The sequence below is a fragment of the Sorex araneus genome, chromosome 3, assembly GCF_027595985.1.
Source record: "Sorex araneus isolate mSorAra2 chromosome 3, mSorAra2.pri, whole genome shotgun sequence".
Classification (NCBI taxonomy): domain Eukaryota; kingdom Metazoa; phylum Chordata; class Mammalia; order Eulipotyphla; family Soricidae; genus Sorex; species Sorex araneus.
Window position 1 is genome coordinate 26,482,260 of NC_073304.1, and position 25,849 is coordinate 26,508,108.

At 44.9% G+C, this 25,849-nt stretch overlaps 2 protein-coding genes across 6 annotated transcripts in view; one reads left to right on the plus strand and one right to left on the minus strand.

Annotated features, from left to right (window-relative positions):
* Nucleotides 1-609: 609 nt before the first annotated feature.
* FCF1 (FCF1 rRNA-processing protein) lies at nt 610-14,880 on the minus strand. The gene is made up of 8 exons (XM_055130520.1): nt 14,811-14,880; nt 14,506-14,573; nt 12,903-12,974; nt 10,145-10,293; nt 6,967-7,039; nt 4,420-4,507; nt 1,793-1,887; nt 610-1,113 (listed from the first exon to the last, which is right to left on the minus strand). Exons 1-8 carry the CDS (start codon nt 14,811-14,813, stop codon nt 1,065-1,067), a joined length of 597 nt encoding a protein of 198 aa, XP_054986495.1. The 5' UTR covers nt 14,814-14,880; the 3' UTR covers nt 610-1,064.
* An 18-nt stretch (nt 14,881-14,898) lies between these two features.
* AREL1 (apoptosis resistant E3 ubiquitin protein ligase 1) overlaps nt 14,899-25,849 on the plus strand; it is a 51,387-nt gene continuing 40,436 nt past the window's right edge. For 2 of the 5 annotated variants that reach the window (XM_055130515.1, XM_055130519.1), the window contains exon 1: nt 14,899-15,005. The gene's annotated coding sequence lies outside the window, so the exon portion shown is untranslated. Of the gene's footprint in view, nt 15,006-15,222; nt 15,317-15,417; nt 15,499-21,980; nt 21,999-25,849 lie in introns of those variants that run through there. The other 3 variants (XM_055130517.1, XM_055130516.1, XM_055130518.1) reach the window with 3 other exon arrangements.

Consider the following 25,849-nt stretch of genomic DNA (forward strand, 5'->3'; position numbering starts at 1 on the left):
TTTAAACCACATCCGGCTGTGAACTCAGAGATCACTCCTGGAGGGCTCAGGGTACCATATGGGGTCAGCCGTGTGCAATTCAAGTGCCCTACCTGCTATACTATTTCTTGGCTCCCAACCACTCACTCATTTTTAAAAAGATTAACTGAAATATCACCATCTCTGGTCCATCCTCCCCACTTTAACCCCCATCAAGAAATCATTTTTTTTGATAGTTGGGATCCTGTGTGGTTCTGGGAATCAAAACTGAGCCTACCACATGTAAAGCACGTGAATTCACCTTTTGAGCTGTATCCCAGCTGTTCTTCCCTTCTTTATGTGCTTCCTTATCCAGACTTTTACCCTAGCATCAAGTTATCTTTATTTATGGCTTTGATTTATTTTTTTGTGCCATATCTGGAGGTGATAGGGGTTAGTCCTGCTCTGCATTCAAGAACCCATCACTCCTGGCAGGCTCAGGGGACCATATAGGATGCCAGGGATCGAACCCGGGTCAGTCATGTGCATTTCTCTATCCCCTATCTGTATTTATTGATGTACATTTCTCCGACCATGAATGTCATTAGGTCATCTTCCCACTAAGCACCTTGTATAAACAATAAATTCCTGTTGAGCGATTCAATATAAAACCAGCAATTTATGTAAGCAACCAGGATTTATAAAAATATGCAAACAAAATTTGTAATGATACAAAATAACATTTTCATTGTGTTTTTTGTTTTTTAGGCCACACCTGCTGTTCTTAGGGCTTACTCCTGGCTCTGTGTCCAGAGATCACTTCCTGGTGGGCTAGGAGGACCATGTGGTGTCAAACCTAGGTTGACCTTCGTGCAAGGAATCAAACTTAGGTTGGCTGCGTTTGAGGCAAATGTGCTACTCACTGTACTATCACTCTGGCTCCCAAAGTATTTTCAAAACATCAAAAAGTGAATGTACTTAACCATTCTCAGCTCATAATAGAGCAAACGGGTGAGTGGAATGATAATTTATAGACATGCTAGAGCATGTTTAGTGAACCAGCAACAAAGAAAGTTGAAGGCAGGCAGAACTTTTGTCTTCAAGAACTAGAATCGAGGGGCTCCGTAATCATCCGGCATCCGCTCAATGTTGTACCTGATCAGGACGAAAAGTTCACAGTGGTAAGAAAGCTGGACTCAGAACCATGTAGAAATCCACCCTTTATTGACGCCAACACTCGCCCCCTCTGAAACGACTTCACCCTATTACCAGAAACATCTGAGAGGAAGAGCATAATGGACGTTGCATTATCTTTTTTTCTTTAAAGTCAGAGAAAGTTTGCAAATGGGGAATCCAAGCTCTGCGTCCAGCTTAGCACAATTTAATTCATATTCCTCCTAGTACATTATGCTCTCCCCAGGCCAAAAAGCTGGACAATCATACTCTGAGGACTGACATGGACCCATTCAAGAAGGATAAAAGACCAGCTTTTTGATTTTTACAAAACTTTTAGTTTCCAGATGAAGGGCTAATCACATGCACCAAACTTTCAAAAACAAGATCACTGGCCAAAATTATTTGCTTGATTTTAAATTACTGTTTTGTACTGAGGACAACACATGTCTCTATTTCTTCTACTAATCTTATTGTAAAAATGTGAATGTCTCATTCCTAAGTCCTAGCTTTATTTTTGCTCGTTACTTTGTCTTCCTTCTTCAAATACAGCTAAACACTGATACAGCAATATCCTTCAAATCCCTCTATAAAACCTGACCTCATTTCACACTGATACTTCCTATGCCCTGTTAATCATTTCCCACCAGAAAGTTCTCACCTATGATTAGAAATGTACATGATGGGAACTCCGGGGATCTTTCGAATTCTTCTTTTAAGGTCTCGGTCAACAGTGGCCACAATATAACATTTGTGCTGCAGGAAAACAATGAAGAATTCATAAAACTTTCAGAGTCAACTTCTTCATACTAGATAACTGCACCAGACTGGTCAGTTTTAATCACTCACTTTCACAGTAAATAGCTCAGAAAAGGTTACAAAAAATTCAGACAACTATCATGATTTAGAAGCTCTTATTTATAAACATAAGATGGCAATACAGCTCAAATAAACTTGAGGGGGAGAAGAAAAACCATTTGTTTTCCGTCACCTTTGGGAGAAAATGATGGAGGGATTCTTTACAAAGGTGCGAGTGCCTTAGAATGGGGGTCACAGTGTTTGTCTTCTCTGGGATCTGCAGGTTTGGGTTTAGTCTGAGACCTCCAGGGAATGGTGGAGTCAGGCTAGATGGGGCTAAGAACCCAGACTAGGAGCTCCAGGTCGAGTGTGAACCTAACAGTGATGAAAGCGGCAACATTTAGTGGTATTTGGAAGTGTGGTTACTTCCACACTTATTCTTTGTTAAGGTTAATAAAGAATGACTGCCTGGTGTCAGCTACGCAACGGGAAGCTAAAGGAAACATACTCCCACCACAGATGGGATAGCGGTGTGGTCACCAGTTAAAGATGATTCTCGTCAGCAGAGACAGGCTCTTTCACTGTCTTTGGGGTGGTGGTACTGGGCCGTGTCTGGCAGTGCTCAAAGGCTACCCCTGTCTCTGTGCCTGGGGCTTTCTCAGCAATGACAGGAATCCAGGTGGAGCTGCTGCGCATCAGGCAAGGCCTTTCCCCCTGCACTTTCTCCGGTCCACAGAGGTTTGGTTTGATTTTCATTCTGGGTTTGGGGGCAACATTTGGCAATGCTCAAGGGCCTTTCCTGGCAGAGATTGGGGGACCATATGTGGTGCTGGGGTCAGCCTATGCAGGGCCAGTGTCTTAAGCCCAGCATCTCCATACCATAGTATTGCTGCCTCCCCACCTCCCCAAGCTCAGGTTCTTAAACAGGACAATCAATAGCAGCCATTCTATGGCGTGGATGAGAAAGCCTGAGGAGGAGGAGAATAAAACTTTGCTTATTTCTTGGGGCTGGAGAGAGTACAGCTGTACTTGCCTTGCACACGGCTGACTTGGGTGAATCCCTGGATCCCACATGGTCCCCATGCACTGCTAGGAGTAATTCCTAAGTATTGTTTGCTGGGTGTGCACCCCCCCAAAAAAATTAAAACCCTAAACCAAAGGAAAAAACAAGAAACCCTCAAGCCCCCCCCCACCAAACTTGACTTATTTCAGGGTGTATGTGAGAAAATGCCCTGAGAAGCTCACATTTAACAGAAAAAAACTTTTGGGTTAGAGACAGAGGAAAGAATAAAATTGCTTCATGAGAGTGAATGGAAATAAAATCTTAGAATCATGGGGTGTGGAATCTTAAAATTTTATTTGTATACATCCACTTAAAATCATTTTCTACACAAGATTTGTGGAATAAAGACTCATCAGTGCCCCAAATCACATACCCAATAAATGCATGTGCTGGGATTTGAAGCCCAGGTTTCTCCCCCAAGGCAGTGCTCTCCTGTCAGCGACGGCAAACTCCCAATTCCCTCTCAGGCCAATGAGGCACCGCCCCTTACTGTGAAGGGTGTTTGGAGTCTGGGTCGCACCCAGCATTACTGAAGCTCTGTGTTCAGGAGTGGCTCCTTGCAGTGCTCAGTAAACCATGTGGGGTGCCAAAAGTCAAACAGGGTCAGCAGGGCGCAAGACAAGTGACTTAATCCTTGTTACTATATCTCATGCCCCCACAGTGAAGAATTTTTTTAAAAATAAATTTATTTATTGAATCACCATGAGAGCAGTTACAAAGCTTTTGGGTTTAAGTCTCGGTCACACAATGATGAAACATCCATCCCTTCACCAGCACACATTTTGCACCTATAAAAACCCCAGTATACCCCCCCACCCCAAACCCTCCCCCTACCTGTGTGGCAGTGAAGAAATTTTATATAATTTTTTTGTTTTGTTTTGGAGCTACACCAGGCGGTACTCAGGGGTTACTCCTGGCAGTACTTGGGAGACCATATGGGATGCTGGGATCAAACCCAGTTTTTAGCCATGTATAAGGCAAAATGCCCTACCTCTGTATTATCACTCTGGCCCCTAGAATATTTTTAATATCCCTAAACACTTGGCTATCTTGAACATTCTGGGGATAACAGTTCACTTTATAATTATTAGTTATGTTGCCGCACCAGGTTATGGTCACAGATCACTCCTGGCAGTGCTTAGGGAACCATAAGCGTGCTGGAGATTGAACCCACATCATCTGTGCACAAACAAAAAGTCTTACCTGTTGTATTATCTCTCTGGCACTTACTTATTACTTTATCAGTGGTGCTTAGGGCTTACTCCTGGCTCTGTACTCAGGGATCACTCCCGGTGGGCTCAGGGGACCATATATGGTGCTAAGGATTGGCATGAAAGGCAAGTGTCCTATCCACTGCACTGTTTCTCTGGCCCCAGCTTTATTTCTTAAAGCACAAAGCAGTAGGTATATTTAAAAACTGGTGGTACCTGAGTTACTCTTTGTACTAAGCAGTCATCTGCGTAGGTTCCTTTGTGTGTGCATGGTAGTCGTTCAAATCTTGGATCCTTGGCAATCCTGGAGGATTGTAAAAGTAGATTAACTATTCAGGCAATTGGGTAATTTTCTGAGTATCAATTAGGTACATAAAAGTAACAAGTAGGTAAATAAAAGAGATTTTAAGATATCCTCTTACCTTCTAATTAAAAAACACTTCCAGGGAAGGGAATTAAAGCTTATAGCCTAATACTATGTGTGCCTGAGGTCATGCAAATTCCACAAAACTCAGTATATTAGATTTCCATGTCAAAGATAAGTAAGCACACGGACAGCAATAGATTTGTTCAAAGCTACATAAGTAGAAAAAATCAGGGGGCTGGAGCAATAGCACAGCGGGTAGGGCGTTTGCCTTGCACGCAGCCGACCCTGGTTTGAATCCCAGCATCCCATATGGTCCCCTGAGCACCGCCGGGGTAATTCCCGAGTGCAGAGCCAGGAGTAAGCCCTGTGCATCGCCAGGCGTGACCCAAAAAGAAAAAAAAAAAAATCAGGATTATTCAAACCAAATCACTTTTCTTCCTCATCTATCTATCTATCTATCTATCTATCTATCTATCTATCTATCTATCTATCTATCTATCTATCTATTTGGGGGGGGGGATACAAAATGCTTGGATTACTCCTGGCAGGCTCGGGCGACCATGTGAGCCTGGGTTAGCTGTATGCAAGGCAAACATCCTACCTGCTGTACTACTGCTCTGGCTCCCAAATAATTTTTTTTTCCTCTTTGGGTCATACCCAGTTATGCACAGGGGACCATATGGGATGCTGGGAACTGAACTTACATTGGCCACGTACAAGGCAAATGACTTACCTGCTGTACTACTGCCCTGGCCCCCAAATCACTTTTAACTTAAATACTTCACTTTTATGAAGTTGTTTCACACAAATGTAGAAGAAAAAGGGACAGGGGCTGGAGCGATAGCACAGCGGGTAGGGCGTTTGCCTTGCACGCAGCTGACTGGGTTCGATTCCCAGCATCCCATATGGTCCCCCAAGCACTGCCAGGAGTAATTCCTGAGTGCAGATCTAGGAGTAACCCCTGAGCATCATCGCCGGGTGTGACCCAAAAAGAAAAAAAAAAAAAAGAGGGACAAGGATGGTCATTATAAACCAGTATATAATAGTAAATATGAGAGATAATTGGAATCATCAGCAAGATAAATGCTAAGCGTATTTTCCATTAATATTATTAACATTCTTCTGTGACACACACATAAGGGTCCGGAGACCAGAGTCTGAGAATAACTACTTTAAAATCAGGAGTGCTTTTGGGGCTGGAGAGATAGCACAGCGGGTAGGGCGTTTGCCTTGCACGCAGCCGACCCGGGTTCAAATCCCAGCATCCCATATGGTCCCCTGAGCACGGCCAGGGGTAATTCCTGAGTGCAGAGCCAGGAGTAACCCCTGTGCATCGCCAGGCGTGACCCAAAAAGCAAAAAAAAAAAAAAAAAAAAATCAGGAGTGCTTTCTAGAATCAAACCTACAATGTGAATCCTTTAAATGTGATTCTGATGATATCTAGACAATAAACAGACAGATAAAAAATGGAAAATCTCGGGGCTGGAGTGATAGTACAGCAGGTAGGGCGTGTTTGCCTTGCATGCGGCCGATCCAGGTTTGATTCCCAGCACGCTATAAGGTCCCCTGAGCACTGCCAGGAGTAATTCCTGAGTGCATTAACCAGGAATAAAAACCCTGTGCATTGCCGGGTGTGACCCAAAAAGGAAAAAAATAAGAAAAAAAAAAAAGGAAAATCTTGAGGTATATTTATTTCGTTTTGGGGCCACATCAGGTGGTGATTTTTTTGGTTTTGTTTCTTGAGTTACACCCAGGTGGTGGTCAGGGCTCACTCCTGGTGGAGCTTGGGAGATGCCTGGGATCAAATCCGAGTTGGCTGCATGCAAAGCAGACAACCTCTCTGCTGTACTATAGCTCGGGCCCCCTGGTGGTGATCAGGTCTCACTCCTGGCTCTGTGCTCAGGGATCACTACTGGCAGTGTTCAGGTAACAATATGCGCTGCCAGGGATCGAACTGGAGTCGACCACGTGCAAGGCAAGCAGCTAAACCCCTGTACTATCCCTCTGAGAGGAACTTGAAGGCCCATAGACCAACATGACTAAGTAATTGGTTCAATAAAGCTTCCGTATAAATATCGATAACCTTCAAGTGTTTATTTTCTTAATTACAAATTGTTGATCAGTTTTGCATTACTTTTTTGAGTGGGTGAGCACGCCTAGAAGTGCTCGAAACCTGCCCCTCTAGTGGGGTTCAGGGGACAATGTGGGGCCAGGAGTCAAACCTGGGCCTCCTGCAATACGCTCCCGTGCATTTAGCTAGGTTTTTTTTGCAGTTCCGGCATGACTTTGATTTAAATTAACTGGCTAAGAACTTTCTGGACAGCAATTAGGAGACAGTGGGTCAAACAGCTCTCCAGTACATCACCTAGAACATATCAAGACCAGCCCCTTCCTACCTGAGAGCTACTCGATACTTCTGCCCCAATTTTTCAATCTCCGCCATGACACAGTCAGTTATACAAGGGATACCTGCCAGGAAAAAACACGTTTTAGAAACAGAACTTGTGAAGAAATGGAATATGCTCTAAATTACATCCTATTTACAGTCTTGAGAAGGCACACAGGATACTGAAATAACAGCAGACTATACTGAAATGAAGAACTAGAAGAAAAATAAAATCTATTAATTTCATCATTTAAAATTTTTCCTTCTTAAAGGAGAAGATTTAGGAAAAGGAGTAAGACCTTACAGAATGAGTACCATTCCAGAGGAGGTAAACTTTTTAATATACATGGAAAAATAGTAAAGGGAAAGAGAAGTTAGCTGAAGTATCTGTAGATTGACCTTTTTTTTTTTCTTTAAGTGGTGCGGACACACCCAGTGATGCTCAGGGATTATTCCTGGATCTGTGCTTAGGGATCACTTTTCCTGGGGCATGTGGGTGGGTGGAGGATGGGGGGGTACATGTGTTGCTGGAGATTGAATCCAGTTCAGCTGTGTTGAAGGCAGGTGCCCTACCCACTCTACTATCTCTTGGGCCCCATATTAATTCATCCTTTATGTGTTCTTCATTGAGCAATTTTTGCTTTGTTTTGTTTTGGGACCATACCCAACAGTGCTCAGAGCTGATAACTGACTCTGTGCTTAGGGTCGTTCCTGGTGGGCATGCAGCAACCATATGGGCATTGAACCTGGGTTGGCTGTGTGCAAGGCAAGTGCTCTAGTCATTATACTGTTTGAGCAACATTTTTTTTTCTTTTTCTTTTTTGGTGAGAACCAAAAAAACCCCGAGCCTGGCAAGCTCCCCGTGGCATATTTAATATGCCAAAACCAGTAACAATAACAGGTCTCATTCCACACTCCACTGACCCTTTCAGAAAACTCCAATCGCTGGGAAAGACGAGTAAAGAGAGGCTGCTAAAATCTCAGGGCTGGGACGAATGGAGACATTACTGACGCCCGCCTGAGTAAATCTATGAACAATGGGATGACAGTGATACAGTGAAGGGAGAGGAAGGCAAGGGAGGGCTCTAGAGTTTCTTTTTTGCTAATGAAAACATTTAAAAGTGACCTAGTCTGGAATCAACCATACGTGTGTGCGGGCTGAGGATGGGTAAGATAGAGAAGGGACCGCTATGACAATCATAGCTAGGAATGATCTCACTGGACAAGCACTGAGAGTTAAAAGTAGGCAAAGGGATATTCTTGATAACCTTTCAGTATCAATATTGCAAACCACAATACCCAAAAGGGGAAAGAGAGAGAGAAAATCGTGTACTAGAGAGGGAGGCTAGGGGTAGGGGTGAGGGGTAATGGGAGAGAAACTGGGACACTGGTGCTGGGAAATGTACACTGGTGGAGGGATGGGTGTTGGAATACTGTACGACTGACAGCTAATCATGAACCGAAACCTAAGCTTTGTAAGGTTCTATTTTACAGTGATTCAATAATAATAATAAATAATAATAATAATAAAAAAATAAAATAGAGAATAATTTAGCAAATGTCAATTTGTTCCTAATCAGCTTAACAATGAACTTAAAAAAAAAAAAGCATTTCGATTTCTTGTGCTATTACCTCATTTACTTTACAAAACTTGTTTACACCTTGCTTATCCATAACTGCAACTGCAATTCTATTTTTGGTATTTATTGATCTGATGCATGGGTAGAAGCATATTGAATGCATATGCACCTTTAAACAACAAACAATGTAATATGGTTTTAAAATTTATATAAACAATATAATGCAACATGTCATTTAGTAAGTTATATCTTTGATGTTTATGTATGTATAACTTTTTTCACTGCTATATAGTATTTCATGCTGTAACTTCCCACTCAACTGACTCATGAAAAATCTTTCCCACTATAAACTCAAAAGGTACTCAGTGTGAAAAAAAATAAAATTGACCTAGTTCTCAAAGACAATAAAAGCCATGAGCCTCGAAAGGGTGAACTGACGGTGTGTGAATTATATCCCAATAAAGGTATTTTAGAAATTCACAGAAAGGGGGCTGGAAGGCTGGAGGGGGCTGGACAGATACCATAGCGGGTAGGGAGTTTGGCTTGCACACGGCCGACCTGGGTTCGATTCCCAGCATCCTATATGGTCCCCTGAGCACCGCCAGGGGTAATTCCTGAGCGCAGAGCCAGGAGTGACCCAGAAAGGAAAAAAAAAGGGGGGGGCTGGAGCAATAGTATGGCAGAAGGGCACTTTTTTTGCTTGCAGCCAACCCAAATTTAATCTCTGGCACACCACCACATGGTGCCTTGAGCACCGTCAGGAGTGATCCCTGAGCACAGAGCCAGGAGTAAGCCCTGAGCACAGCTGGGTAGGGCCTCCAAAATACATAATCACAAAGAGACAAGATAAATAGTTCTGCATTCAGGGGGACCTGAGTTTGAACCCCCGCACCATGTGCTCCCGAGAAGGCCGCATGGAGCACCGCCGCACATCCTCGGGCTCAGGCATCGAACAGCCCAGCCCTGTTGGCCCAGTATTGCTGGGAGTGGCCCCAGGTTCCCTGGCCTCCTGCCACAGTTTGAGAAACGTCTCAAAAAAACTCAAAAAGAAGACAGTAAATATGAGGCAATCCATTTTTAATTTTTATTTTATTGAAAAAAAAAATTAAAAGAAACCCCACTCAATAGAGATCACGTGAATTTTAAGAAATTGGCAGACATAAAGTATAGCAGCCAAGGTGCTTGTCTTGCACATGGCCAACCTGAGTTCGATCCCCGGCACCCATGTGGTCAACCAAGCCCTGTTAGGAGTGATCCCTGAGCACAGAACCAGGAGTCAGTCCTGAGCATTGCTGAGAGCCCTTTCTCACCCCCTACCCCCCAAGCCCCCGAGAAATAAACAAAAACTGCCCCACGGAGGGAGATGGTTCACAGTCTGGAGTGCGTACTTTGAACATGCACCCCCAGATATTCTTCAAACCCTGTAGTCCTCCAAGTGGTAGTAGGAACAACGCCCAGGCGCTGAGGCGGGAGCAGTGTTGTGGTGCCAGGGTTCAAACCGGGGCCGAACTGCCTGTCCTGTCTCTCCCGCTCCTTTCTTTTCATGTCAGTGGATAGATCTAACTCTTCTGCACAAACGTCCCAGAAACATAAAAGTATGATACTCACACTTGGCATACAGACAGTCCATCATTGATTGTACTAGGTCCAATTTGGCTTTAATGGAGAAGTTGATGAAGTTGGTATCAACCAGGATATGGTACGGTGGGCCCAGCTGTGTGTTATATTGGAAGAATAAACAGGAAGGGTGCTGGGTGCTGAGGGAGACAGAAACAACACAGCAGGTCCACACTGACATTTCAGTAACAACAAACGCAGCAAAGAAGTCTCTGAGCAGAACTATTTGCTATAGAGTAAGCTCTTTTTCTACTTAATGGAAACAAATTTTATAATCACATATTCATCATCAATCCTTGGCAAAATGAGAAATAGAAGGAAAATGTGATGAGGTTTTCAAAAAGTCAAATGTGGGGCTGGAGTAATAGCACAGTGGGGAGGGCGTTTGCCTTGCATGCGGCCAACCCGGGTTCGATTCCCGGCATCCCATAGGATCTCCCGAGCACCGCCAGGAGTGATTCCTGAGTGCATGAGCCAGGAGTCAGCCCTGAGCATTGCCAGGTGTGACCCAAAAAGTAAATAAATAAAAAAGAAAAATATTAAAAAAAAAAACCCAAAACCAAAAAGTCAAATGTACTATCTTTATTCTGAAAAGATGACCTTACTACATTTCCCCCCTGTTTGGGCCACACTCAGTGATGCCCAAGAGTAACTCCTGCTTTAGGGTTTGCAGTGCTGGGGATAGAACCGAGGCCTCCACGCAAAGGATGTGCCCCGGACGTGTGAGCTATCTTCATCCTGGCTGTTTTTTTTGGTCACGTATTTTGAAACCAGGTCACACTACCAACAGCTTATCTGAAAGTGGTTAATTAACACAAGTCAGAGTGCCAGAGTCAAGGGGTTAATGAAATGCGAGTGAGTTAAACAATGTTAATTATTTCTGTCATAAGACTCTGGGAAAAGAAAAATACTAATAGCCCCAGATTATACTCCTAGAACTTTAGGCAAAATTCTGACCCATGAAATTCAAAATTTTCTTGTTTCTGGGCCACACGCAATTGTGCTTAGGAATCATTCCTGGTCGTGCGCAGGAGACCGTTTGTGGTGCTAGGGACAAAACTGGAGTCATCTGTATACAAGGAAAGCATCTTAACCCCTATTCTCTCTCTCTAGCTCCTTTAGCATTTTCTTTTCTTTTTTCTTCTTTTTGCTTTTTGGGTCACACCCAGCGATGCTCAGGGGTTACTCCTGGCTTTGCACTCAGGAATTACTCCTGGCAGTGCTTGGGGGACCATATGGAATGCCGGGGATCGAACCCGGGTTGGCCGTGTGCAAGGCAAACGCCCTACCCGCTGTGCTATCGCTCCAGCCCCCCTCTCTCTAGCTCCTTTAAAAACAGTTTGAACTAGTGAAAATGATATGTGTTAGAAGTCCTGGCAGTCACCCCGACGAACCAAATCCAGTCCCACTCTGTAAGCTCTACTACGAGCCTTGCTTCAGAGACCCTTACATAAATCTTGAAAGAGATAAAAAGCCGCAGATAAGCTCGGACCCGTGAATGTCTGAAAAGACCAGGGGAAACTGGGCGCAGGGGGAGGAAGGGAGCGGTTGACCTGTGCCCGCCCAAGCAGAGCCCCTGGCAGCCACTTGCTTCCACAATCCAAAATTGCCGCCATACTCCCAGCCTGACTCCACTGTCTCAGGACGGACCTCACCGAGATATAATCTGCTGAAAATTTTGGTATGCGGGTTTTGTAACTGAAATCTCCAGGCTTTCTTGAAGTCGGAATGGGCTACATCCCCCACCTCCCTGTACTTTCGGAAGCCCCAGCAGTCACATTCACACACCAGGGCTGCCACCCAACTGAAAAGCTACTCCAGCTTTACTGTTCTGATAAAAATACCGAATACCCTGAACAAACACTATGACCTCTAAAACCATATGCATAAAAGGAAAAGGAGAGAGAGAGCAAGAAGGAAAGTGCCTCCCATAGAGGGAGGCTGGAGGTACGGGGTGGGGGCTGAGGGATGGTGGTGAGAGGTATGCACTGGTGGAGGGATGGGTGCTGGATCATGAAACCCAATCACAAGCAGTGTTGTAATGGTCTATCTCATGGATATCCAGTTAAAAAATTTTTTTAAAAAAGCAATGTGGAGTTCATGCCCAACTCAGAAAGCTTAATCAATGGCTGAATAAATAGCAGTACTCCTACATTAAAAAAAGAATGTAGGAGTAAAAGAAAAAAGAAAATGATGTGTGTGTGTGTGTGTGTGTGTGTGTGAATTAACAACACTTTCATTTGCATAGCTGAGCCAGACTCACAAATGATTGAGTAAACTAGCATAGGAAAAATCTGAATTTCAAGGTTTTAAAATGTGTCTTCTAGGGCCAGAGCGATAGCACAGCGGGTAGGGCGTTTGCCTTGCATGTGGCCGACCCGGGTTCAATCCCCGGCATCCCATATGGTCCCTCAAGCACCGCCAGGAGTAATTCCTGAGTGCAGAGCCAGGAGTAACCCCTGAGCATCGCTGGGCGTGACCCAAAAAAGCAAAAAAAAAAAAAAAAAAAAACGTGTCTTCTAGTTTTGTTTTGGTGAAGTAAGGTAGTTTTCATTGAAACCTATTTAGAAAGATGTGAGGGGAGAGAGAGGGAGAAGTCAGTCTCTGAGAGAGAACACAGTGTTCTCAGAGTGGAAAGGAGCAAGCAAGGACAACAAAGACAAGCAGGTGAGTCGTGTTTAGGGGCAGCACCAACGTGAGATGAAAGCGTCTCTTCCAGCTCTAAAACATGAGAATTATGGTTACTCACACTTCTCTTTCTTTAAGTGCACTGGGATCTTTCTTTACTTTCTTTTTAGGTTTTAATCTGTCCTTTTCTTTCCTAAAGGGAGAAAAAGTTCATTAAATGCAAGAAGGAAAACAAGAACACATAGCAGCTATTATCTCATTTGAAATGAGGTATTTTTGTTTTTGTTAACAGAGAAAATCCTACTTTGTGATTTTTTTTTTCTTTTTCCCAGTGATGCTCAGGAATTACTTTTATTCCCTGCTCCCCTCCCATGTCCCCCATATTTGGGAAACAGCTCAAGGTACTCAGGAATTACTCCTGGCAGTGCACAGTGGGGACAAGGGCAGGGGGTGGCATATGAAATGCTGGGGATCAATCTGGGTCAGCCATGTGCAAGGCAAACATCCTACCCACTGTACTACTGTTCCAGCCCCCAGGAATTACTTCTGGCACTGCTTGGGGAACCATATGGGACACCAGACAGTGAACCTGGGTCAGTGCATGCAAGACAAACATCCCACTCACAGTACTATCGCTCTGGCCCCCAGGTAGTTTCTTCACTAGAATATCAGCTTATAATGTCCCAGGTGGAAAACAATACGAAAGAAACATAATTACTCAGATAACAAAATTTAAAAATCTCCAGCTAATGGCCACAAAAATTAACAGGTAAATAATTATTGGTTGCACTATTATTTTTCTTAGAAGGTTTTTACATCAAGGATCAAAATCCTCTCTTAGCTGTGGAGAAGCAGATTGATGTCTGTATCTTAAGTCCCGTGCATTGGTGGCAGGTGGGATGGAGGCAGGGCTCCCCACAGGTGTCTTATAAAGTGTCAAAATGTACTAAAACATATACATATGACCATTCCATTTTTCCCTGAAGGCTCTTCACTCAGGGGTCACTCCTGGCGGGGCTCAGGGAGCCATATGGTGTCTTGGGATGGAACCTGGGTTAGCTGTGAGCAAGGTGAGTCCCCTGCCTGCTGTGCTATCTCTCCAATCCCTTTGTGAGGAACACTGGTCCTGATTTTCTAACTTGGTTCACCTGTCACTGCTGCAAGTGACTAAGGCCCCAGAACAGGCGATATCATTCTAGTCTCTTCTTCCACAGTCAACTGGATCCATTTAAAAGTTAGAGAGCTAACATTTCCCCATTCTTTCATACACACACACACACACACACACACACACACACACACACGGAAAGTTAGGTGCTAGAGACAGACAAACAACTCCCGCCCTGAGATATAGTGGCTAATGGCAAGAACGTGCAGATAATCCTACCTCCAGCACAGAACTTTGTAAGATCGAAACGTGAGGGGCTGGGCAGGGGTTGAAACACTTAAGAGAGGCTTCATTCCCGCCCCCTTCAGCTGGCGGGGCAGTTCCCCTTAGCTGAAAACGTGGCTTGGGAGGTTTCTCCATCAGTAAACCAAGACACAGGAATTTCATGACATAGTAAATGCAAAGCACAATAACGTCAGAAGCACACATAGAGCAGCAAAAAAAAAAAAAAAATCCAAAAAACAAAAACAAACAAAAAGCCACCCTTCCACGAAGTACCCCTTCGTGGCTCCCTGCCTGGATGCGTCTATGAACCCGGGGGGTGCCCGACACTCACAGCCTCTGGTCTCGGAGACTGAGCATTCGCTTCATGGTCGCATACTTCCTGGTCTTCTTCTGTTTCCCCTTGGAGCAGAAAGTGGAGAGTGAAAAAACAACAACAACAAGAGTCGGAACCACACTGGCCTCTGCAGCCCCCCTTTCCCCTTCACTCCTGCCCATGCCTCCAAGCCCCCCAGCAATCCGCAGCTCCCCTTCCCCCTCTGCCCCAGCCCTAAGCCGGGGTGGGGGGTCTCGGGGGCCCCTCAGCGGGCCGGCGAGCACCCACTCCCGAGCACCCGGCCAGCCGGCAGTCCGTCTCACCATGTCCACGCCGCGCCCGGGCTCCTTCCGGAACGGCCGGCCGAGCGTCCCCAGCGCGTCGCCCCGCCCCCCAGCGCGCTTCCGGCGCGGGCCAGCCCGGAAGCGGAAGCCGCGCGGGGAAACGGAAAAGCCCGGAGCCGGTTCCCAGCGCGGGCGTCCCGCTCCCCGGGCAGCGGCGCCCTCCACCCCAGCCCGGTAACGTGGGTCCCCGTGCGCCCCGGCGGCGCCAGGGGCGGAGGGAGGGAGGATGCGCGCAGACCCGGGGGCCGGAGGTGCGGGGGTGCGGGAGACGGGCTGCTCGCCCGCGCGAGTCCCGGTTCTTCCTGGGTTCTCCTCCCGGGCGTTCCGAACCTCAGCTCCCCCAGCCCCGGCTCGGGAGAGCTGGGGGGGGGGCGGGGGGACTCAGGGGGAAGGGGGAGCGGGGAGGCGGCTTTGCAGGGGCTTCGGGAGACCTCCCTGAACTTCTCGGGCCGTCTGCAGAAAGTCGGGGCATGGTGAGCCTGGAGGTGGGTCCCAGTCGCCGCGCCCGGCCAGGGGCGGGAGCCCGGGGGACGGTTAGGACGGAGGCGTGTTGACTCACCCTTAGGGGAGAGGGGAGAGGGGTTTTTATTATTTATTTTTCCTTCGAGAGCACGAAGACAGGGAGCCGGTTTCTGTTTCTTCTTCTTCTTCTTTTAGTGGCTGCTATGTAGGTACTCCTGTTTATTTTTCCTTAACTTTTTGGAGATTCCCATCTCAGGGGGAGGGCGGTGGGTGGGTGGCGAGGGAGGTGGAAATAAAAAGCCTGTGGAACACCAGAGACGATTTTTTAAACACGTTCTTGATAAGGGCACCCTTATCACGTCTGTCATCCGGCTCCGGGAATCAGATGGGGACTTGATGTCCCTCCCGCCGCCCCCCCCCCCCGCCCCGCGCGACCCTCCAGGGGAACCCTTGGGGTTGACGAGCACTCTCCTGTGTTCTCTAGCCTGCACTATAATCCGCCTTATGGTCAAGGTGCCCCCTCCTCGCGTTCCTTACGGGGAAGCTGAGGCTTAGACTTGGCTCCGGAGCCAGGTTGGGGTCTGTTTGATTCCATAGCGCCTCCTGATGCACAAGGTCCTTGGAGTGTCCGAAAGCCCCAAAGGTCATTAGGTGAGAAGAAAGGTGACCTTTGCATGACCTTACTGTCCAGCGCATTGTGTTGGTTTATATGGTCTTCGGGGACAAACTGATGGTTTTTGGGGGGGAAAAAAGAAAAAAACCCAAACAATCAAACCAACCCAGTCTGTCTCTTCTAACTGATCTGTGCTTCAGTTTCTTCATCGGTCAGACGGGAAGTATCACCATCACCAGTTTCACCGGGTGGATGTTATCAGGACCGAAAAAATTCTAAGGGGAAACTCCCAGGACAGTGCCCGGCACAAGTAAACGCAGAGAAAGTGATTTCTGTTGTTAGCATTGTGTGGCTTCCAACACGGAGCCTGAGAGCGTATGCCAATGTCATGTCATTGCTCTGTTTTAGAGCTGCTATCTCAATGACTTCAAGAACCTTAATAATGACTTTCAAAGACCTCATTAGCGTTTCGGTTCTTGAGCTCAATTGCAAAGTACTTTCTTGGGTTGCTTTTGAGGATAGTTTTCTTCAGCTGCTTCTCCTTTCTCCTGTAAACATGCGTCATGCTCTTAGGTGATTTGGTAGTTCCACTTGTGACTTTATAGCTCTGAAATTTTGATGTGGAAATAACCATATTAGTGAAAGCTTTATACTATTATATGTGCTTGGTGGTTTTTTTTTTTTTCCCGGTCACACCTGACCTTGCTCGGGGTTTACTCCTGGCGTTGAGCTCAGAGATCACTCCTGGCAGGACTCAAGGGACCATATGGGGTTCTGGGAATTGAATCTGGGTCTGCAGCTTGCATTGATGGTGCCCACCCACTATACTGGTCCCTGTGCTTAATTCATTACCTTATTTAAGGTCACTAGAAATTTCTAATCTTTCTGGAACAGCTTATCTCTGCCAAGCTGTCACTTATGGATAGAGCTGACAGCACCATTTTTATGATGCAATGGAACCTCTTGGTGATGAGGCAATAGTTTGCTTTTTTTTTTTTAAAGTAAACATGATTAGTTGTTTATTTTGAACACTGGGAGGCCGATTCGTATTTTCTATAAATGTATAGATTGAGGGGGAAATTGCATATAATTAAGTGGCAATTTGCATTTAAATGCAGGCACTGACAGAAAAACATTCTGCTGGTAATGTGTACCCTGGATTTTGGAATCCGTGAACAATAACAAATTAAAAACAGCAAGCGGTTTGCAATACCTATTCTGAGAACTTTCTGATTTCCTTGATTGTTAGTACTTGATAGGGAGCTAAATTAGTGTAGGAACACCCTGGGGGGTGAGAACATTCCTTCAAAAAAGATTTTGTTGCACGGTAATTTTGCATTCTGAGGTTCTTGTATCCCAAGATTAAAGTTCTCATACTCTAACAGCAAGTTTTGATGGTGATGGAAGGGGGGAAATGGTGTTGGCTTTCTGTTGGGCAAGGGCACGAAATAATGGCTCTTGGTGACATACTTGAGAGAAAAGGAAATGACTTTAGTCCTCAGCACCGGTGAGTGTGGCTTTGCACTTCCCTGCAGTACTGAAGAGGAAGAATTCGAGGCATTCAACCCTCAGCTTGAGCTCAGAGTAGAGAGATCCCTGAGCACAGGGACAGGAGCCAGACCGCTGGTGTGTTCATCTGAAAGCAAAAACAAAATAATCATTTTCAGGTGTTTTATTCACTTTTTTGGGTTTTGTTTCTGGGCCACATCTGATGGTGCTTGGGCTTGATTTCCATTCACTCATTAGTCTAATTTACTAATTTAAATTGTTAACAAATTTCTTTATAAAACCATGGGTAATGAAAGATTCCTTAAAGAACATCATTTGCTTCAGTGTTAGTCTTAGAGATAGATTAAAATTTTTGTCGCGGAGGTGGTCCACACTTGATGATATTCAGGGCATACTCCTGACTTTGCCTTCAGGGATCAATCCTGGCAGAGCTTGGGGAACTGCATGGGGTGCCAGGAATTGAACCTGGGTCAGTCCTTTGCAAGGAAAGAAACTTTCCTATTGTACTATTCATCTGCCCCCTATGAATTATTTTTACCCTAATGACCACAAAAATAAATATACCTCTGGTACTAGAAAGATTCCTGAGCAGAGAAACAGGGGCAAGACTGTTGGTGTGTCACCTGAAAATAAAAATTAATCATTTACAGATGTTTTATTCACTTTTTAAAATTTTATTTCTGGGCCATATCTGAGAGTACTCAGTGCTTATTCCTGGCAGGGCTGAAGGAACCATAAAGAATGCTGGGGAACGACCCTGGGTCTGCCATGTGCCAGGCAAGTGCCCTACCCATCCTACTAGCACTCTGTCCCTATTTTCTTCAAGTTCAAATTAGAGTTTTTACACTTAGGACTTTGTTTTTTGGGGGGAGGGGGTTACATCTGATGGTACTTGGGGACCATACTGTGTTGGTAATGAAACCCAGTTTCCCACATATAAAGCAGGCACTCCAGCTTTTTGGACTATCCCCCCCCCTTTTTTTTTAAATGTCTTGTGATAAGAGGTTTTCCCCAACCAACATTGCTGTTAATTATTTTTCAGTTAACTGGAATGTCTTCTAAATGTGATCACATAGTGTACTCTTCTGCTAAGGTGTTGATATTAATTTGAATCCATACTATGAATGGTCAGAGGTATATTTTATGGCTTAAATGGCCAGAGGTTTATTACTGCTGTATGTTCATTCATTCTGGAGGTGTTTGTTGAGCACCCATTCAGCCCAAGGATATTGATGTGCTTTAGAGGAATTTACTCTGTTCGTTTCTGAAAGTAGCTCAGGTCAGAAAACTATTGCATAAAATTATTATTATTATTATTATTATTATTATTTTGGCTTTTGGGGGTCACACCCAGCAATGCTCAGGGGTTACTCCTGGCTCTGCACTCAGGAACCACTCCTGGCGGTGCTCAGGGGACCGTATGGGATGCTGGGGAATCAAACCCAGGTTGACTGCGTGCAAGGCAAATGCCCTACCCACTGTGCTATCGCTCCAGCCCCTATTGCATACAATTTAATATTGTCAACATACGGCATAACAGATCAGATTTTATGACCATGGTAGATTCTACTGTATCATTTACATTTAGTCATGAAATAGCTTAGCTTAAATTTCACTTGTTTGTTCTGGTTTCTTTCCTTAATGGGCCATGAGTATTTAGCCTTCGCCAATACTGTGTTGTGTGATATTTTTCAAATTATAAATTTGTTTAACCTTGTTTGGGGGCGTGTATGTGTGTGCGTGCACGCATGTGCAGGCCTACCAGAGGGCTTATTAGGGTGTTAGAGCGTCAGGATGTTTCCCTGATGAGATCCTTGAAACTTGTTCTTCAGTGACTTTCTAGGGTGAGCTGAGTATTCATCATTTATTTATTAGAAACTTAGGGAAGATAGGAGTTTTGTTATTTATTCTAAATTAACCAATACCTTCTGATTTAAGGAATTTTTACCATGTTTTTCAGAGCTTGTAGCTGAAGAATTCACTGTAGTAGACTTTGCCTTTTGATGTGGAGATGCTGATAGTCAACGTTTATTACATTTTTGGTTTATTATCATTTTTTTGATCAGAGATTAAGTAAAGCTAGGCTAACAATACTACACATTTTTCTGTACTCACTTTTTCCTTTTTAATCTGTGATCCAGCCCAGAGTATTTTCCTTATTTATTTTGTTTTGTGCACCATAGTTGACTGTGGCCAAGGCTGACTTCTGGCGCTGTGCTCAGGGATCTCTCCTGGTGGGGCTTAGGGAACTATGTGTGATGTCAGCCAGGTGCAAGGCAAGTGCCCAACCTGCCGTACTATTTCTCTAGTCCCCTGCTCCCAGCCCAGGTTATTTTAAGGTTATTTTAAGCACCCTCTCATCAGCTGATGGAAGTTCAGCTCCAGAGATACCCCTGGTGTATGTGCAAGGCAAGTGTCTTATTAATTTCACTGACCCCTAAAGAAGTGTTTTACTCAGACATTGCCCGAGCTGGGGCAGTGACTGGAGATGCATGTTTGAAATTTTGTGGGGAATTGAACACGTAAAGTGGGAAACTATGTATATTTGGGGGGAGGTTGGGTCATAATCAGCAGGGCTCAGTGACTGCTCCTAGTTCTGTGCTCGAATCACTAATGCTTGGGGGACCATAAGCAGTGCTAGGGATGTAGTTAGGATCAACTGTATGCAAGACAAGTGCCTCGGCCCCTGTAGTGTGTCTCTGGTGTTACCAGATGCTTTGGGGTCACTCCTGGCAGTGTTCAAGGGCTATGGTCTATGCTCAGGAGTGGTCCCGGGTGGTTCTCAGGGTACCACTGTGGTTTTGGGGATCTGAACCTGGGTCTTAGCCACAAGCAACGCAAGTGCATCAAAACTCCTATTTGGGGGGGGGGCTGGAGAGATAGCACAGCGCGTAGGGCGTTTGCCTTGCACGTGGCCGACCCGGGTTCAAATCCCAGCATCCCATATGGTCCCCTGAGCACCGCCAGGGGTAATTCCTGAGTGCAGAGCCAGGAGTAACCCCTGTGCATCGCCGGGTGTGACCCAAAAACAAAAAACAAAAAAATAAAACCTCCTATTTGGCCCTACCATGTGCAATTAATCACTGTCACTGTCATCCCATTGCTCATCAATTTGTTTGAGCAGGCACCAGTAATGTCTTTCATTTTGAGACTTACTGTTACTGTTTTTGGCATATCCAGTACGCCACAGGGAGCTTGCCAGGCTCTGCCGTGCGGGCACGAGACTCTCGGTAGCTTGCCGGGCTCTCCGAGAGGGGCGGAGGAATCGAACACAGGTTGGCCGCATGAAAAGCCCTACCACTGTGCTATCAATCCAGCCCATGCAATTAATAAATAAAATATTTATTTTGAGGGGCCAGGGATGTGACTCGGTGGTAGACCACTTGCATGCACAAGACTCGGGATTCAATTTCTGACAACACCAAAAACAAAAGAAAAGTCAGGTTTTATCTTGGGATAATTTTAGATTTGAAGAAAAGTTCCAGAGATAGTACAGAGAGTTCTTATATGACTTTCATGCCTCTCACTTGTCTCACGTCCCTAATACTAACTTCTTACATAACCATGGAACATTTGTCACATCTAAGAAATTTACATTTGTACAGTACCAATAATTGAACTGCACACTTCTCAATTTTACATATTTTTCCACTTAATGTCCTTCTGTCTCAGGATCCACTCCAGGCTCCCACTTTTCATTTAGGCCATGAGTAATTTTGTTAAATGAGATGGGAATATTGATAAGCATTTTCTGTGCCATGTGTTGGGTGTAACAATCTCCTTTAGCCAGAATTGAAGAAAGAAAGTCCTTGGCCATGAGAATAAACAGTATTGCATAGATATGCATTTTTGTGCCCCTTGATTCTCCAAGCACTTGAGTTCTGAGCCAGAGTTGGCTTTGTTTGCAGGAAGGTGCTGTCGCAAGAGGTTTCTTGAGAAGCTGAGGGCAGATCCTTCTGAGGACCGGAACAGCACTCTCCCGCCGTGCTCCCTTCTCTGAGATTCACTGTGTGGAACTAGCACCAATTATTTGTCTGTCGGCTTTACTAAATTATGTTTTTAAGAAGTTAGGGATCATTTTGTTCCATTTAGTTCTAAGTACCCTACGTGTGGAATTTCTTTTTCTTGAAATCTAACAGTCTTAGGTTATCATTTCTGTGGGTGTTGGATTTTTTTTCTTCCTGAAATTTTTGTTTTTGGGCCACACCCAGCAGTGCTCAGGGTATACTCCTGGCTCTACACCCAGGGATCATTCCTTGCAGGCTCTGGGGACTATGTGGGGATTGAACGCAGGTTGGCTGTGTGCAAGGCAAGCACCCTACTCACTGTACTATTGCTCTGACCTTTTCCTGAAATCTTAAAGTACTATAAAATGCTTGTTTAAAGTCTTTCCTTTTTGATATACAAATAACTTATTTTCCTTTAAAATTACAGAGTAGAGGGCGGAGTGATAGTACAGCAGGTAGGACGCTTGCCTTGCACACTGTCAACATGATTTTGATCCTCGCCACCCCATATGGCTCCAATCCTTCCAGGAGTGACCTCTTGGCACATAGCCAAGAGTAAGCCTTGAGCATTATCAGGTGAGAGCCCCCTCAAAAAACAAAACAAAACAAAAACCAGAGTGCTGGAACAGTAGTACATTTGGATAGGGCACTTGCCTTGCATGCTATTGACCAGCATCCCATATGGTCCCCCCAAGTCCCACTAGGAGTGATCCCTGAATGCAGAGCCAGGAGTAAACCCTGAGTACTGCTGGATCTGACCCCCAAATGAACAAAATTAGTTAAATAAAAATAAGGGTCAGAGTAGAGGAACTGGAGAGATAGTATAAGCTATAGGACACTTGCCTTGGACAAAACTACCCCATGTTTAATCCCTGGCACTGCATATGGTCCCTTGAGCCATGCCAGGAGTGATTCCTGAGCACTGCTGGGTGTGGCCCAAGTGCCCCTCCCGGGGGCTGGAGCAATAGCACATCAGGTAGGGCGTTTGCCTTGCATGCAGCCGACCCAGGTTCGATTCCCAGCATCCCATATGGTCCTCCTGAGCACTGCCCAGAGTGATTCCTGAGTGCAAAGCCAGGAGTAACCCCTGAGCATTGCCAAGTGTGACCCAAACAAAAAGCAAAAAAACAAGTGCCCCTCCACCCCCCAAAATCAGTAGAATTGAAAGGAACGGATGGTAGTAGAGGTTGAAATTTTGTTCTTAAGTTTATGTGTGACAATCTCAGTTCTGCTCCACTGGGCTCTCAATTTGGCTTTTTGCCTGCCACGTCATGCCCTGTAAATGAAATAACTTTCTAGACTTATTGAAGGAGACAGCTTGTCAGATTCAGAGAGTTCTAAAATTGTCCTGTTTCAGCCAAGATTCAGTGGCCCAGGGTCACCTAAATAGAAAAGTTGCCATGGTATGAGAACACAGAGGGCTGTCTTAATTCTGTGAATTGGGGGCACAATAGAGTCAGTTTAGGGGGGTGGATGAGAGAGAGAGAGAGAGCAAGAGAGCACTTAATAGTTCTTTCCTTCTTTGACTCATATTAGTTTTGAATCCCTTTTTTCCAGCTTTCCCTGAAAGAAAATTGAAAGAATCTGAAAATTTGAAAAAGCAAACTGAAAGAGTTTGCTGAGAATGCAGTCTCTTGTTTGAGGGCACAGTTGAATCTGAATTATGTTTTTGTACATACTACTCATTTATTTCATTTTGCGTCTGAACAGCTCTGGCTGCTTGAACAAAAGTGGTGCCAAACAGAGAATGCAAACCAAATTAAGAAAATATAGAATTAGTTTTGTCTTGGTCAGCTTAACCTTTACAAGCCTGAATTTCTGTTCACCAGTGAGTGACAGTAGAATTCTCTTTAGCCTTTCCCTCGGTTAGAGTGACCCGGTATTGTGAGGATGAAAGCTTCTCTTTAAAGCCAGCAGAGCAGCCAGAGAGATAGCTCTGCATGCAAGACGCCCAGGTTTGATCCCTGGCACCACACAGTTCCCTAAGCTACAAGCCAAAAGTAACCTCTGAGCCCCGCAGACACGAAGCCCCACCCCCAATAAAGCCAGAAGGCAAAGAGTATATTGCCCCTCTCATAATCTAAAAGTGCATGCTCCTGATGTTGGGTTTTGCTTTTAAGAGCAAACGTGAGAGGTCTAAAGATTTTATGGCAGTTTTTAGGAGGTAAGTGACTAAGACCTTGACGACATTTAAATACGCCATTTAGTAGGTTGAAGAGGGGGAAGTGTGCAGAGATAAAATTTTTTCTAAACTCCAGAATAGACTTGACTTAAATAGTGCATGTAATGTGGGAAGTTGAATTTGAAAGAAACAAAGAGATAATAAGACTGAATAACTAATTATGAGATAAATGGAATGCAGAGGCTTAAAAAACTCATTAAATTTTTTGACAAGAGATTTTCTTTTATGAACCTTTCAGATAAAGCTTCTGAAAGAAAACAGAAGAAATATCTTTGTGACATTGAGTCAAGTAGAGATTTTTTTTTAACATTTGACAAGAAAATTGCAAATTATAGGGTAAAAAGGTAAGTTAGATATCACCAAATTAAAAATTTTTGTTTTTTGAACCACATTGATAGAAAAATGAAATAGTAAGCTATAGAAACTATTTGCCAAAATACATGTTATTAAAAAACTTATATCCAGTGTATATATTGGTTTGGGGGCCACACTCGCTGTGGTCGAGCCTGGTGGTGCCCGGCCACATCATGGTGCCAGGGTCAGACCAGGGCTGGCAGGCACAAGGCCAGTGTCTTCACTCTCACACTCTCGTCCTCTGTAACCTGGATTCATACTGTCGAAGGGGTTCTGTAGCTAAGCAGTGAGAAGACAGACAACTGAAATTTTCATAATTTTTTTTTTCTGTCATTTGCGGGCATCCCAAGCAGTGCTCTGGGGGCCACACCCCAACTAAACTTGGCCCACCAGGCCATCAGTTCGGTGCTGGAGGGAGCCTGGGGTCAGAGCTGCTGACGCGGTGCCAGGGGCCTCCAGGCCGGCACCTGCCGGTCCCAGGCGGTCTGGCCGGCCCTGCTTTGCACAGCACACCCGCCACACAGAGCCGTGGCCCTGGAGCAAAACAACTCAGGGTTTGGGCTCTGTTGTTTGGGGCCACACCTGGCGGTGCTCAGTGTCCATTCCTGGCTCTGTGCTCAGGAATCACTCCAGGCAGTGCTTGGGGGATCACATAGTGCCAGGGATTGAACCCAGGTGGGCTCTAGGCAAGCACCTTACCTGCTTATCTCTGACTCTCGGTTCTTACATTTAAAAAAAAATTTCTTTTTAGTGTTTTGGGCTAACTCAGTTTTTTTTTAAAAAAAAAACAAATGATTTGCTTTTTGGGTCACACCCGGCGATGCACAGGGGTTACTCCTGGCTCTACACTCAGGAATTACCCTGGCGGTGCTCAGGGGATCATGTGGGATGCTGGGAATCGAACCCGGGTTGGCCGAGTGCAAGGCAAACGCCCTACCCGCTGTGCTGTCGCTCCAGACCCCCAAAATAGCAAATGATTTGGGTTGTAAAGATGATTTACAAATAGTCAATAGGTACATGAAAGAGATGCTAATTATTACTAGTCCTTAGGGAAATGCAAATTATGATGAGAAACCACCATGAGATACCATCACCGCACACATGATAAAATGGGTGACACAAAATTAGAAAGATTGACAATCGCAAATGGTGGGTATCAAACAGCTGCAACTCTCATTCTGGAAATGCATGGTGGTACAGCTTTGGCAGTTTATTTTTTATTTTTTTTGTAGTGCCACAAATGACAGAGGAACCTAGGGCCTCACACGCACAAGTGTTCTGCCTCTGAGCTGTACCCGGCTCAGAGATTTCTTAGGTTAGAAAGAAATTTAGGGCCTAGCACTTAGGGCCTAACAATCTCACCACGAACTATTTATTTACTCAAGAGAGATGAGAGTGTTTGTCCACACAAAGACTTAAATGTTCATAGCAGTCTTAATCCATAATTGCCCCCAAGTGAATAGAACCCAAATGTTCTTCCATTGGTGTGTAGATAAACAAATTGTAGCCTGTCCCTGTAGTCGACGGGTACCCACAGTAGAGAGGAGTAAACCAATAAATGTAGCAGAATGTACTTAGCTTAGAAAAGTATGTCAGACAAAAGACAGTGTTTTGTGTATGATGCCACGCATATGGAAAAACTATAGTATAGCAAAAACTATAGTATAGACCTACCAGCGGTTGCATAGCGGGTTGGAGTTTGGAGATTTAATTGCAAAGTACAAAGGATTTTGACATGTTTTTGACAAGCGTTCCGTATCATGGCTTTTATTTTTTTTTGTTTGTTTTTCCTTTTTGTTATTGTAAACTTCTTTTTAAAAATTTGTTGATTTTTGGGGCTGGAGAGATAGCACAGCAGGTAGGGCGTTTGCTTTGCACGCGGCCGACCCGG